Source organism: Uranotaenia lowii, chromosome 1 (assembly GCF_029784155.1).
Source record: "Uranotaenia lowii strain MFRU-FL chromosome 1, ASM2978415v1, whole genome shotgun sequence".
Taxonomy (NCBI): Eukaryota; Metazoa; Arthropoda; class Insecta; order Diptera; family Culicidae; genus Uranotaenia; species Uranotaenia lowii.
Window position 1 is genome coordinate 29,685,678 of NC_073691.1, and position 13,554 is coordinate 29,699,231.

The 13,554-nt window shown below is 39.1% G+C and overlaps 1 protein-coding gene across 1 annotated transcript in view; it reads left to right on the top strand.

Moving 5' to 3' along the window:
- The first annotated feature begins 1,133 nt into the window (after positions 1–1,133).
- The window catches only part of LOC129738947 (mitogen-activated protein kinase kinase kinase 7), a 63,610-nt gene continuing 51,189 nt past the window's right edge, over positions 1,134–13,554 (top strand). Inside the window, exons 1-5 of the mRNA XM_055730278.1 lie at positions 1,134–1,538; positions 1,604–1,903; positions 1,965–2,468; positions 2,630–3,148; positions 3,218–3,275. Coding sequence (XP_055586253.1) covers positions 1,455–1,538; positions 1,604–1,903; positions 1,965–2,468; positions 2,630–3,148; positions 3,218–3,275 — 1,465 coding nt within the window. The 5' untranslated portion in view covers positions 1,134–1,454. The remainder of the gene's footprint in view (positions 1,539–1,603; positions 1,904–1,964; positions 2,469–2,629; positions 3,149–3,217; positions 3,276–13,554) is intronic.

Genomic DNA, 13,554 nt, shown 5'->3' on the forward strand with positions numbered 1-13,554 from the left:
AAATGACAAAAATGACAAAAATGACAAAAATGACAAAAATGACACAAATGACACAAATGACAAAAATGACAAAAATGACAAAAATGACAAAAATGACAAAAATGACAAAAATGACAAAAATGACAAAAATGACAAAAATGACAAAAATAACAAAAATTACAAAAATGACAAAAATAACAAATATTACAAAAATTACAAAAAATACAAAAAAGACAAAAAAGACAAAATTGGCAAAAAAAAACATAAATTAACGTTGTCACATCATAAAAATAACAAAATCAAACCATTTTTTTAATTTTTTTTTATAAATTTATGATTCAATTTTTTAAATTAAAAAAGTTACAATATTCATTTGTTTAACCAAATTGGAAAGAAAATTAATAAATTGTTGAATTCACCAAAAATTCGAAATATTATGGTTGGTTTCAATTTTTTTTAACAATGTTTTATGTATTTAAAATTTTAAGTTTTTAAATGTTATTGTATAAATTTAATTGTTTCTAATCAAGTAAAACTTTGCATCTTTGATAGGCTTTCCACAATTGAAATAATTTTTTGATTTACATTTTCCCCATGAACGCAAAACAAATTGTACCTACAATTTTGAATGTACCTATAAAAATATAATTAAAATTCACTAAATTTATAACATGTTGAATTTTTCAAAACTTGCTTTTTACCGTCTACAACAAAATTTACTTTGTCTTAAAAAACGGGATCTGGAAATCTCAATCACTTATCTTGTCTTTATTAATGCATTCTAGATTAGCGTTCCTAACACTTTTCATATAGTAAATTTATTTGTTTCACTTCCACGCCCAACTATAATTTAAGATTTGTGATTAAAATATATTCATATTGGTTACTTTTTTTTTTTTTGCGATCCTTTGATTTATTATAAAGCATTTGGCCAAAAATAGTCTTCCCTTTATGCATTTTGAATGTTGTTATTTCATGAGACTTTTTGATTTTTCAATTTAAATCACGACTATGAAAAATGATAGACGTTGCTGGCATCTCTACCCTGGATAGAAAATCCAATAAGAATTCGTTCCGTTTTCTCTGCGTTCCCTGTTCCGTGATATTATCAGCTGTTTCGTTCAGCGAATTAAAAGAGAAACGTCAAAAAAGTGAAACCCGAAAAATAGCGCAGAAAAATATTTTGATTCATCGCGAGAATTTTCGCTTCCATTTAATTTCTAGTTTTACTTAAGAAAAATGGAATCTAGCAGAATCGGATAGTGCAGAAAAGTTCGGTACAGTTCCTAGTAGATTGCAGTCGTTGCCTGGCTGTCTCATCCGGAAACGGAAGTCGTTTCAGTGTTCGGGTCAGGTGTTGTGATAGTTTTGTTTACGTTTTTGGTGCCGTGCGCTGTTCGGGAATACCCCGTCATATTCTAGTCAAATTTGATTCCGGTTCCTTGGAGGTCCACAGGACCGCATATTAGCTTCCAATGTCCGGGTTACGCCAAAGCATGACCACAATTTTGCCACCCTTTGTGACCGAGATTGACATCAACGAAATCGAATCGATTGGGGTTTGATACTTTCGATAAGAAATCCAGGAGCCAATTAAATAATAACTGATTTGTTTTGCTTTCAGACCGTGGGGAAGGGATCTTTCGGAACGGTGATAAAAGCCCGCTGGAATGACCACTTTGTGGCGGTCAAGTTTATAGAACTGGAATCGGAACGGAATGCATTTATAACTGAGGTCTGTCAGCTCTCGAGGGTGGCTCATCCAAATATTATTGGACTGTACGGTGCCTGCACTAAACGGCCAAATGTCTGTCTGGTGATGGAATACGCAGATGGAGGTTCACTGCATGCGGCACTCCACTGCAGACCTAAACCAACTTATACGGCAGCCCATGCTATGAGCTGGGCCAGGCAGTGCGCCGAGGTGAGATTTTTTTTTAAATTTACATACCAACTTATAATAGAAATAATGATCTCTCTTCCAGGGTGTCGCTTATCTGCACGACATGACCCCGAAGCCTATGATCCACAGGGACCTCAAACCACCCAACTTGTTGCTGGTCAAAAATGGCACAGTTCTCAAAATCTGTGACTTCGGTACCGTCACGGACAAATCGACCCGGATGACCAACAACAAGGGTAGCGCCGCCTGGATGGCCCCGGAAGTGTTCGAAGGATTTACCTACACCGAAAAATGTGACGTCTTCAGCTGGGGCATCATCCTGTGGGAAGTGATAGCCCGGGAGCAACCATTCAAAAGCATTGAGAACTCATACGCCATAATGTGGCAAGTGCATCGAGGCGGAAGGCCACCGCTGATCGATGGGCTCCCCAAGCCTATCGAACGGCTAATGATTGACTGCTGGCATCAGGATCCGGCCCAGAGACCTTCGATGCAACAAGTTGCCGAAACGATGCATCAGCTGTGTAAAATGTTCCCTGGGGAAAACGAACCTATCGATTATCCAGTCTTCCAGGAAGATGATGAGGTACGTTGTTATATCCTTAGTCTGTTTAAGAGCATTCATATTTTCTTTTTCTGAATTCATTTCCCAAACAATTTTTTTCACATTTCGAATTCATCCCTGGAACAATCCAGGACAAATTTTATAGCAAAACCAAAATTATACCACCTTGTTTACCCCGCCAGGACGAAGCGTACTTGCCCGACGATGGTACCCAAGACTCGAACCATCAAACCATCGCCAGTTTCCCTTCGACAACTTTTTATGGCTCCTCGAAAGCTGCCCAGTACGGAACCATAACCTCCACTAGTTCTGCTAGTAACACAAACACGACGCCGGCGCCACCGTCGCCAGCATTATCTACCATCAGCAGTTCCGGTGGAAGTAACGTGTCTTCTTCCTCGGTAACCGGAACGCATGGTTATCGAAAACCTACCACAGGCACTGGTTTCACCAGTCGGAATGCTTATTCGAGAGGCTCCGACTACGGTCGGTACCAGATTAGGAATGAAAATTTGGGTACAGGGATGTATACCAAAAATACTAGACCGGTGGGTGGTGGCGGTGGTTACAGCCCGGAGCTTAGCTCCCGACCTGCTGCCGGTTTTAGGAGCAGGGCTCGAGGGAGGTCGCCTCCGCCGGCATCTGCCACGCCACCTACTCCAGCAACCCCTGTCAATCCGCTCTCGATAGCGATCGATGAGGTGAGAATGGGATTTACTAGAAGTAAGAATATTGAAATATTGCAGATTCAAACTTTCTGTTTTTTGCAGTCTATGACATGGAAAACAGTGGATACAAACGAACCTCTGAGAGATTTGGTGGAGCCTTGTGAGTACACCTTTTATTAATTTTTTTTTTGAAAAACGCACAAACCTTCCTAGAACGGATCGTTGCGACTTATATTTGTTTTATTCATTATAAAACTGTAGAACATAGAAAGGTTGGAATGAATTGTCAAATTCATGTTTTACTAAGACTTCATAGAATAAAAATATTGTACCAATCTGTGTTTTCGAAGATTAAACCAATGCAGATTACCTATTTACTCAACTGCACTCGTGAGCTCATACCTGTTTTAAAACAATTTCAAATTATTTAGATGTATTTTTCTCATTCTACACAACTTATTCATGTTAGTTTGAAGAAAACTCAAACTAGTAATTCAAAAAATAACGCTGTTGCAATCGAAATATTACTGCATTGTAACGTTATTTTAACATCTCAATGTAAGAAAGGAAACACTTCAAAAATTTAGTTTTTTTAAGAATTATTATTTTTTAGGGTGAAAAAAATTCTAAACATCTTCGTTTTTTTTTCAAAGTTTATAACTGATAAAAAATACTCTACGAGGATAATCCAGCTAAAGGTGCATTTACACCTCTTGCGTACGTGAAAATGGAAATACCTCTATTTTTCAAAAACTCGAATATACTGCATTTCATGGCTGCGAAACTAGGTGGAATAGATGCGAAATGGTTGATAGAATATTTTTCCTTGTTCAAAACCCTTTAAAATTGATTTTATAACAATTCTCCCGATTTTCACTGCGGAATATTTTTTTCCGCGTTCACTGACATTTCGCCCGAAGTGTAAACGCATTGAGCGAACGTGAAAACGAAAAACGGACAAGAGTGGTGAATTTCATAATTTAAATTTAAAATCATTGTATTCATATAAGGACTTTTGAATTATTTTAATAAATCAATCGTTTTCAAAGCTGAATATGTTCTAAAGAAGAACAATATGTTTTTTGAGAAATTTGAATTTAAATTTGAGCACCGGTTCGACAAGTATCGATCAAAACATTTGTTGAATGATCTGTCATTTACCGATCGAAACCAATTTCTACTTGTCAATGAACAAACCTCTTGCTGGTTTTGAAAAACAGTTGGAACATTTTTCAAAAACCGAACTTAAAATTCAAACCCGATCATCTCAGGGTGGGGTGGATCAAATTTCAAAATTCTAGTTGCATTCGAATCCTTTTCTAGTAATTGAGGCGCTTAGGATCAGAGGGGTGCAAGTGCCGAAATGATGATTTTGAGAAAACGGACATCAAAGTTTTTTTTCTAAATCAAAATTATCGACTCGCTTTTTTTACTCAATTTTCGATGGAGTGTGTCTCAAGAGGTCTAAAATGAATGATTCTGAAAGAAAAACCAAAGTTTTTGCGATATTTATGTTAAAACGGCGAACTACTTTTTTTGATATTTTTCACTTGCACCCTTCTGATTCCAAGAATGACACTTGCACCCCTCTGACTCCAAACAATATGATCGCATCCTTTTGGAACCTGTATGTAACGAGTATTTTCAGTATGACACTAGCTGTTTTTTTTGTTCACACATTTGATTTTCTGCATTTTCGGGCTACAAATATCCATGCAACTCATAATGACGGCGTGTTCGTAAATTGATTTTTTCTATCGAAGTGATTTTTTCTATCGATGTTGGCGTTCGTAAATGAAACAAACTGTATGCAAAAGCATTGGAAGGTGATTTGACATCTACCAAACAAATCGATGCATCACCCAAACAAATCAGTTTACGAACACGCCGTGAATGAGGTTTGCAAGTTCCAAGATCCTTATTCCCAAATTTTGTTGAAAACTTCCAATCTGTCTTCTTCCTTAATGGATACACAAGAATACCTGTTATTTTTTGTAAAATACCTTCCGACGACGACTCATCTGAACTTTCCGAAGTTCAGTTTGTTCCGTGGAATAGTATGTGACATCATGATCAGAGCCTGTCGAAAAATCTGAATCCTCTGAGCTTTCATCCGAGAGAGTTTTCTTAGATATATTTACCAAAAAATTGTTGTTACGTGCGTTTCGTGTCTGCCTTTTATGATAAAAGTTTTATCCTTATTAGCATAAATTAAATTTGCCATAAAAAAAAGCTACTCATCGTTCAAAAGTTTGGGATCACCCCGTAGTATGGTGTAGCGGCCAAAAGTTTGGGATCAGTCTTCTAAAACATGCATTTATATTTCACGCGTATCTCTGTTATCTGTGTATTTTGTTTGGGTTTCCATTATTTTGCCTTTTTTGGAATAAACAAAAAAAGAAGTCAAGTAGCGCTGATGTGGTCTAGTGGATAGGCTGGCGTGAGTCTGGTAACCCAGGCGTACTGGGTTCGATTCCCGGTATCGACAAGTAAAACTTTTGGATTCGAATCCCATAAGTTGCCGACAGGTGAGATGCTTGGGGAGCAAGTAGAGGCCAGTCTCGAACCCACCCTTGTCCTTCCTCCAACTGATATCAGGAGGAGTTGGTTTATTATCTTGAACTGCATTCTGTCCATATCCAGCCGGAATGGATATAATGAATTGCATGATGGTCTTACCAACGTCTCATGATCGCTTACTATTCTACGCTGCCTACTCTAAACTTTAAAAAATTTCTTTTCCAAACTATTTCTAATTTTCATTTCCAGCGTCAGCTCCCCGAGCTATTTAAACGCCACAAATAAAAGAACAATAAAGTCAATACCTTAGTACTGAGAACTTTTTTTAACCTTTTTTTTTTTTTTCTTTGAGCACCTGTATCCGTGGTCTATTCTTGGGTCTAATTTAAACAAGAATTGGACCAACAAAATTACATCCAATCCAGTGAAATAAATGGCTACCCCATTCGTGATCTATTAACTGTCAAATTATTTGGAATTGCGTAAAATTAATACCGCAGCCCGTGGGGTAGAGGATAGCCTTCAAGTATTCTAAACCAGCAGGCATGAGATTGAATCCCGTCACGGCATAACATACTACACTTTCTGAGAGCACCTGCAATGGTACAGACGTAAATATTGGTTTTTGGTATACCAGATTTAGCACAATTTAAAATTTTGGAATCGGCTAATACACGCGCTCACCACCGGTGTGAGAGAAAATTTAAAACGGATACACTTTCATTGCTGACACTCAACAATTGAGAAGAAAAAAAACCCATTTTATTAGAAAAAATACATAAGTTTGAGTTTCACACAATCTAACATTTTAAAATTCGTTCTACGAATATTATTTTTGATGATCTTATATATAAAAATGGAGGCGTTTTCTTTGTAACAACATCACGTATGAATGGTCGGTCGGAATGAAGTGAAATTTGGTATCCGAGGGTTTTTTGGGTCAGAGATGGTTTGTATAATAGTTTCAAGAATCTCACTTTTTATGAAAGGGGGGTCCCCATACAAAATTATCTCTTCACATCTTATATATAAAAATGGAGGCGTTTTCTTTGTAACAACATCACGTATGAATGGTCGGTCGGAATGAAGTGAAATTTGGTATCCGAGGGTTTTTTGGGTCAGAGATGGTTTGTATAATAGTTTCAAGAATCTCACTTTTTATGAAAGGGGGGTCCCCATACAAAATTATCTCTTCACATCTTTCTTATATATAAAAATGGAAGCGTTTTCTTTGTAACAACATCACGTATGAATGTTCGGTCGGAATGAAGTGAAATTTGGTATCCGAGGGTTTTTTGGGTCAGAGATGGTTTGTATAATAGTTTCAAGAATCTCACTTTTTATGAAAGGGGGGTCCCCATACAAAATTATCTCTTCACATCTTATATATAAAAATGGAGGCGTTTTCTTTGTAACAACATCACGTATGAATGGTCGGTCGGAATGAAGTGAAATTTGGTATCCGAGGGTTTTTTGGGTCAGAGATGGTTTGTATAATAGTTTCAAGAATCTCACTTTTGATGAAAAGGGGGTCCCCATACAAAATTATCTCTTCACATCTTTCTTATATATAAAAATGGAAGCGTTTTCTTTGTAACAACATCACGTATGAATGTTCGGTCGGAATGAAGTGAAATTTGGTATCCGAGGGTTTTTTGGGTCAGAGATGGTTTGTATAATAGTTTCAAGAATCTCACTTTTTATGAAAGGGGGGTTCCCATACAAAATTATCTCTTCACATCTTTCTTCTTATATATAAAAATGGAGGCGTTTTCTTTGTAACAACATCACGTATGAATGGTCGGTCGGAATGAAGTGAAATTTGGTATCCGAGGGTTTTTTGGGTCAGAGATGGTTTGTATAATAGTTTCAAGGATCTCACTTTTTATGGAGGTGGTCCCAATACAAATTCAACTTTATTCGTTACGATTTCCATAAGAATCTTTTCGCGAGCACGAGGCAGTTAAGGACGTGTAGAGGAAATAAAACAGTTTTTACGATTTATTTTTAAGAAGGTAAAACGAAGTTTACCGGGTTAGCTAGTTTGTTATGTTTATTTTGGTCAATTGAAACAAAACATCATTTTTATTTAAAAATTAAACAAATTTTGGCACTTATTTGGCAAAACATTATCAATATTTTAAAATTAAAAAAAATTATCAACTTTCCCCAAGACTGCAAGTAAATTTGGCTTCTGAGAAAAAAGCTATTGGAGTTTTCTTTTTGTTAATTTTTCAAAATCTTCAAAATCAATTATGAGTAGGGGAAAGGTTTCCTAAATGGGCCTATCGGGTTAAATGCGCCTACGGCTGTTTGACGAAATGCCTGACTAGACAGCATATCTAATAAATGCATTTTGAGGGTGATAGGCTTTGAACATAAGGCAAGAAAGAATTTTATGAATTTACAAACTCAAAAAAATTTAAAAATCATACAAGGTTTTGGTACCCTTTGATGTAATATTTTGACTTTTAAAAATTATTCGTAAAGAAGCTCAAAACAAAAACCAGAGTGGTTTTTGTTTCTTATTCAAATGAACTTAATAAATTAAACATATTTAAGCTTTTATGGAAGTTTTATAATGATTATATAGTGGAATTAGAAAGTGTTTTTGTATGCCCCCATCATGTTTGTAAAATGCCGCCATCCTAAAATAACAGGTCAAATAGAATAAATAAATAATTTTTAGCATTGAAACTTCGAATTTAAGCTCTGATTAACATCTTAAGAGAGAATTGAAGATCTAAAAACAGATTTGATAAAGTTTTTCTTATGGATGAACTGCCTCCGTAGTATGGCAACCCTTACTTTTGTTTTACTCCATAAAATTATAATATACATAGATTTTTATAAAACTTAAGCTTTGTCGTACGGAAGTCATTACTTTCTAGCAGTTTCAATGAAATTACACGGAAATATTGCTCAAAAAACAGAAATTTTTTTCAACACATAAATAGGCGCATTTAACCCGCACGGTTTGAGGTTCGGCATTTTAGACAATAGTTGCAATAAAATCGTTATCTCGAAAACGGAAGGAAATTTTAACATAAAAATTACTTTAATGTATAGAAAACAGATGCCTGCTCATGTGTATATAGTTTTTGTACACATATTCGAAGTAATATTAAATTCAAACAGTATTCTGCTTAATAGGCGCATATAGCCCGCTTCTCCCCTATATGACTTTCAGCGTTTTCGTTTATTTTCTACTGGCACGGAGGCAGTAGCGAACTTCATTAACAACCAAAATCGTCGCCCGGGACAGTGCATTTACATTATCTGCGGCGTCACGGGTGACTGTTTTGTTTGTTTATGAGGTAAAAGTGTTCCCCTTGTGCCAGTGGAAAACAAACGAAAACGTTTTTGTGATAAATAAAATTTATCACGACGACGATTTCCTCCCAATTCAACGAAATCGGCAAAGTAAGTAAGTAATACTTACTTAATGATCCCGCGCCGATCCTCCGGTGCATAGGGCCGTGGTAAAAGACCTCCACTGTTGACGATCCGGAGCCAGCGTCTTCACCTGGTCCCAGTCAAGATTCTCGTCGTCAGTTCGGATTTCAGCGGCTAGGCTTCGCCGCCACGAATTTCTGGGTCTGCCTCTTCTTCGATGACCTTCTGGATTCCAATCTAGCGCCTCTCTGCAAATCTCGTTTTCATCTTTTCGCAGCGTGTGCCCAATCCATCTCCACTTACGTTCCCGAATCTCGATTTCTAGCGCCTTTTGATGACACCGATGAAGTTCAACGTTTGAGATCCAGTTGCCAGGCCACCAAGCGCGGATGATATTCCGCAGGCAGCGGTTTACAAATACTTGCAGTTTTCGCGTCGTCACCGCATATGTGCACCAAGTTTCGCACCCGTACAGCAATACGGATTTGACGTTTGAGTTGAAGATTCGGATTTTTGTTCGTAGAGAGATCTGGCGTGACCGCCAGATGTTTCGGAGACTCGCAAACGCAAATCGGGCCTTTCTGATCCGTGTTTCGATGTCTTTTCTGGTACCACCATCAGGCGTAATCTGGCTACCAAGATACTGGAAGCACTCCACTTTCTCAACTTGTTGCCCAGCTACCATGAAACTGGAGGGATTTCCTGTGTTGATCTCCATCGACTTGGTCTTTCCGACATTGACTTTGAGACCTGCTGCCTTGGAATTTTCGGTGAGGTCGTCGAGTTTGCTCTGCATATCTGGTTGTGTTTGGGCGAGAAAAACAATATCGTCAGCCAGGTCAAGGTCGTTCAGTTGCTCCATTGTTGAAGGATTCCACGGCAATCCTCGGTTCGGTGCACAGTCAATCGATCCAATCAGAATCTCATCCATTGCGATTAGAAAAAGTAGCGGTGATAGAATACATCCTTGTCTCACTCCAGCAGTTACCGGGATTGGTTCGGACAAGACACCGTCGTGCAAGACCTTGCATGAAAATGCCTCGTATTGTGCTTCGATGAGATGCGACTAGTTTCTCTGGGACCCCTCGTCGTCTAAGAGCAGCCCAGATGTTTTCGTGGTTCAGTCGGTCAAATGCTTTTTCGAAATCAACGAACACCAGCAGAAGAGAGTCCTGGAATTCGTTGATTTGTTCCAGTATTATTCGTAGCGTTGTGATGTGGTCCACACATGATCGTCCGGATCGGAATCCAGCTTGTTGCCGTCGGAGTGTAGCGTCGATTTTCTCCTGGATCCTGTTCAGGATCACTTTGCAGAGTACTTTGAGGGTTGTACAGATCAACGCCAGTTACCGCACTCTGTCAGGTCTCCTTTCTTCGGGACCTTTACGAGGATACCCTGCATCCAGTCGGCCGGGAATGTTGCAGTATCCCAGATGTCAGCGAAAAGACGGTGCAACATTGGTGCTGACAGGGCAGGGTCGGCTTTCAACATTTCAGCAGGGATGCAATCGATCCCAGGTGCTTTGTTGGATTTCATGTTTTTGATTGCCGCTTCTATTTCAGCCAACGAAGGCGCTTTCGAGTTGACGCCATTTATGCGACTTACTGTTGGCGCTTCGAGCTGTGGATTCTGTTGGCCATCGCTATTCGTGACTCGGAAGAGTTGTTCGAAGTGCTCAGTCCATCGTTTGAGCTGATCTGTTCGATCGGTCAATAACTGACCTGCTCGGTCTTTAGCGGCATTCTTGCATTAGTCCTTGCACCACTGAGGCGGCAAGAAATGTCATAAAGTAATCGGATATCTCCATTGGCGGCGGCTCTTTCTCCTTCTTCGGCTAGGGAGTTCGTCCAGGCTCTCTTGTCCAAGCTCGTTTAACTGCCTTTTCCAGTTCCGCATATCGTAAGCGGGCGGCTGCTTTGGCTGACCCGGTACATGCCTGCTCAATTCCGACTTTCGCCTTTCTCCGATCATCGACCATCCTCCAAGTTTCATCCGCGTCCATTCACTTCTTCTTCCACGAACTTTACCGAGAGTACCATGGCTCGTCGTGATAAAGGCATTCTTGATTCCACACCACTGTTCTTCGACTGTTCCGTCTGTCGGCAATTTCGAGGCTCAGGATTCTAGCTGTTCAACGTATGCCCTTTTCACCTCTGGATTCTCCAACCGGTGGACGTCGTATCGTCGTAACTTTCTCCTCGCGCCGTTGGACACGCGCAACTCTCAGTCGTATTTCGCCAAGGACGATGTGATGGTCAGATGCAATGTCTGCGCTTCGTTTGTTGCGGATATCAAGAAGGCTCCTTCTCCATTTTCGGCTGATGCTGATGTGGTCAATTTGATTTTCTGTTCGGCCATCTCGGGATACCCAAGTGACCTTATGTGCTGGTCGATGGGGGAAGAGCGATCCACCAATCATCATGTTGTTGTTGCCACAAAATTCTACAAACAGCTCTCCGTTTTCACTCATCTGTCCTAGGCCATGGCGCCCCATGATGCGCTCAAGGTCTTGATTGTCGGAGCCAATCTTTGCGTTGAAGTCGCCCAAATGGATTTGAATGTCACCCTTCGGAATTTTCTCTACCACGCTGTTCAGTTGACTGTAAAACTGCTCTTTCTCCTGCAAGTCGGCAACGTCAGTTGGCGCATAACACTGGACCATTGTAAGGTTTCTAACCCGTGTTCTGAATCTGGCTACGATTATTCTTTCGTTTATTGGTTCCCATCTAATGAGGGCCGCGTAGGCCTGCGGGCTTAACAGGAAACCAACTCCTCGTTCCCGAGTAGCATGTTCTCCTCGTATGCCAGAGTAAAGCAGGACTTGCCCGGATTGTGTCTTATGTTCTCCAGTATTAGGCCAACGGACTTCGCTCAGTCCCAGAATTTCAAGCTTGAGGCGGCTAGCCTCTCTAGCAAGTTGTTCCAGTTTGCCTTGTTGTGCAAGGGTTAAAACGTTCCATGTTCCAATTCGTGTCCGTGTTTTCGTGCTAAAAGTCGTCGCCAAAGTTCCAGGTCGGTCATTTCTTTCGGATTCCGTAACAATTTCAACCTAAAGTCCCTATCCCGCGATGGGGCTGCCATCTTGGCCTTAGCTGGCGGGAGCCGCATTTCATAGATTCAGCCGCAGCCGCCCCTGACCTTGAGAACAGACGCTCGGTTGTTGTTGCACGCCGCCCCTGACCTGGGGAACAGACGCGTGCGGCCACCTTCTCAGTCTGCATGCGACCAAAGCATCCACCGGGGTTGGGTACCCGATCTCCGCTTAGGTTACTCGCATCCCAGCCGGCACCACGGGGAGGTAGAGATAGGCCGGATACTTGCTGAAAAAAATCTGGAACCTTATATTATGACATAACTACTCACAGCTAAATTCTCAACTCTAACGGTGTTCATGAAACTAGATTTGCGAAGCTTTTATGCTAAAACTATGATTAGATTAGTGCAATAGAAATTAAGAGTAAGCATTTATTTCTGTAGCCTAAAACAACAAAAAGGTATAAACGTTTCATGTAGTTGCATGTATGCAACAATTATTATTTTTGCTAAATATTCGGAATGTGTGAAAATAACATTTTTTTCTTTATTTTTTCCTTCCTGTACTCATCGTTGCGCACTATTGAGCTGAAGTTAGAAGCTATATGTTGCATATATATGGAAATATTATTTTGAAATCATTATATTATTTGATTATTACATTTTAAAAATTTTTCCTAGCTTCCATGGATTGTAACGCCTTTGATCTACACCAGCTACAGAGAAAAGGAATTCCCATGTATAGAAAGCCAATAAATTAAACAAAATATGTCTATTTTTTGCAAACAATATTGTGCGAAACGTCGAATCTACAGTTGGTGAACTAAAATTCAATTTTCCCGTACAAACCTTAAAGTTTAAATTTACTCATGTAAACGTTACTCAAAAAATCTGCTAAAAATCAAGAATGAGTTTTGAACCATGACGAAGCTTTTCTTACCCCAGGATTTAAGAAATTCAAAAATGACCATAAATGGACTTAGTCTAATGTACTATTTATTGCATGGGTGAAAATGAAGTAGGTAGGTTGCCAAAGCTTTTTTATGAAAAAAATGTTTAAATTTGCATTGTGTCAAGTGGTTTTGAAGGTATACTTCGAATGACATTAAAAGAATTTCAGCTGAATTTTGAATGACAACTTTATAAATCTTTTAATGAACATTATACAATTTTTCGGAAATTTTCCTAATAAATTATACTTATATTTGGTTATAGATTTTACGATACTGTTATACGGTAGAACCATGTAGTAAACTCTCACCCATCTGACTCATCGTCAGCAAATGGCCTTTCGAAATAAGAAAAACACAAAACCCAAAAAAAAAATTTGCCAGTCGCTACTAATTTAATTCAGCTGCTTTACTAGCCGTGTAAAGCTACGGGAAAGCCTCGAACGAGAGGGAAAAACACCGTACAACTACTAACAGACGCAAAAAAAAAACATTCTCCCAAATGTTCGAAATTTTATTGATGCACTAAAAATCACTGA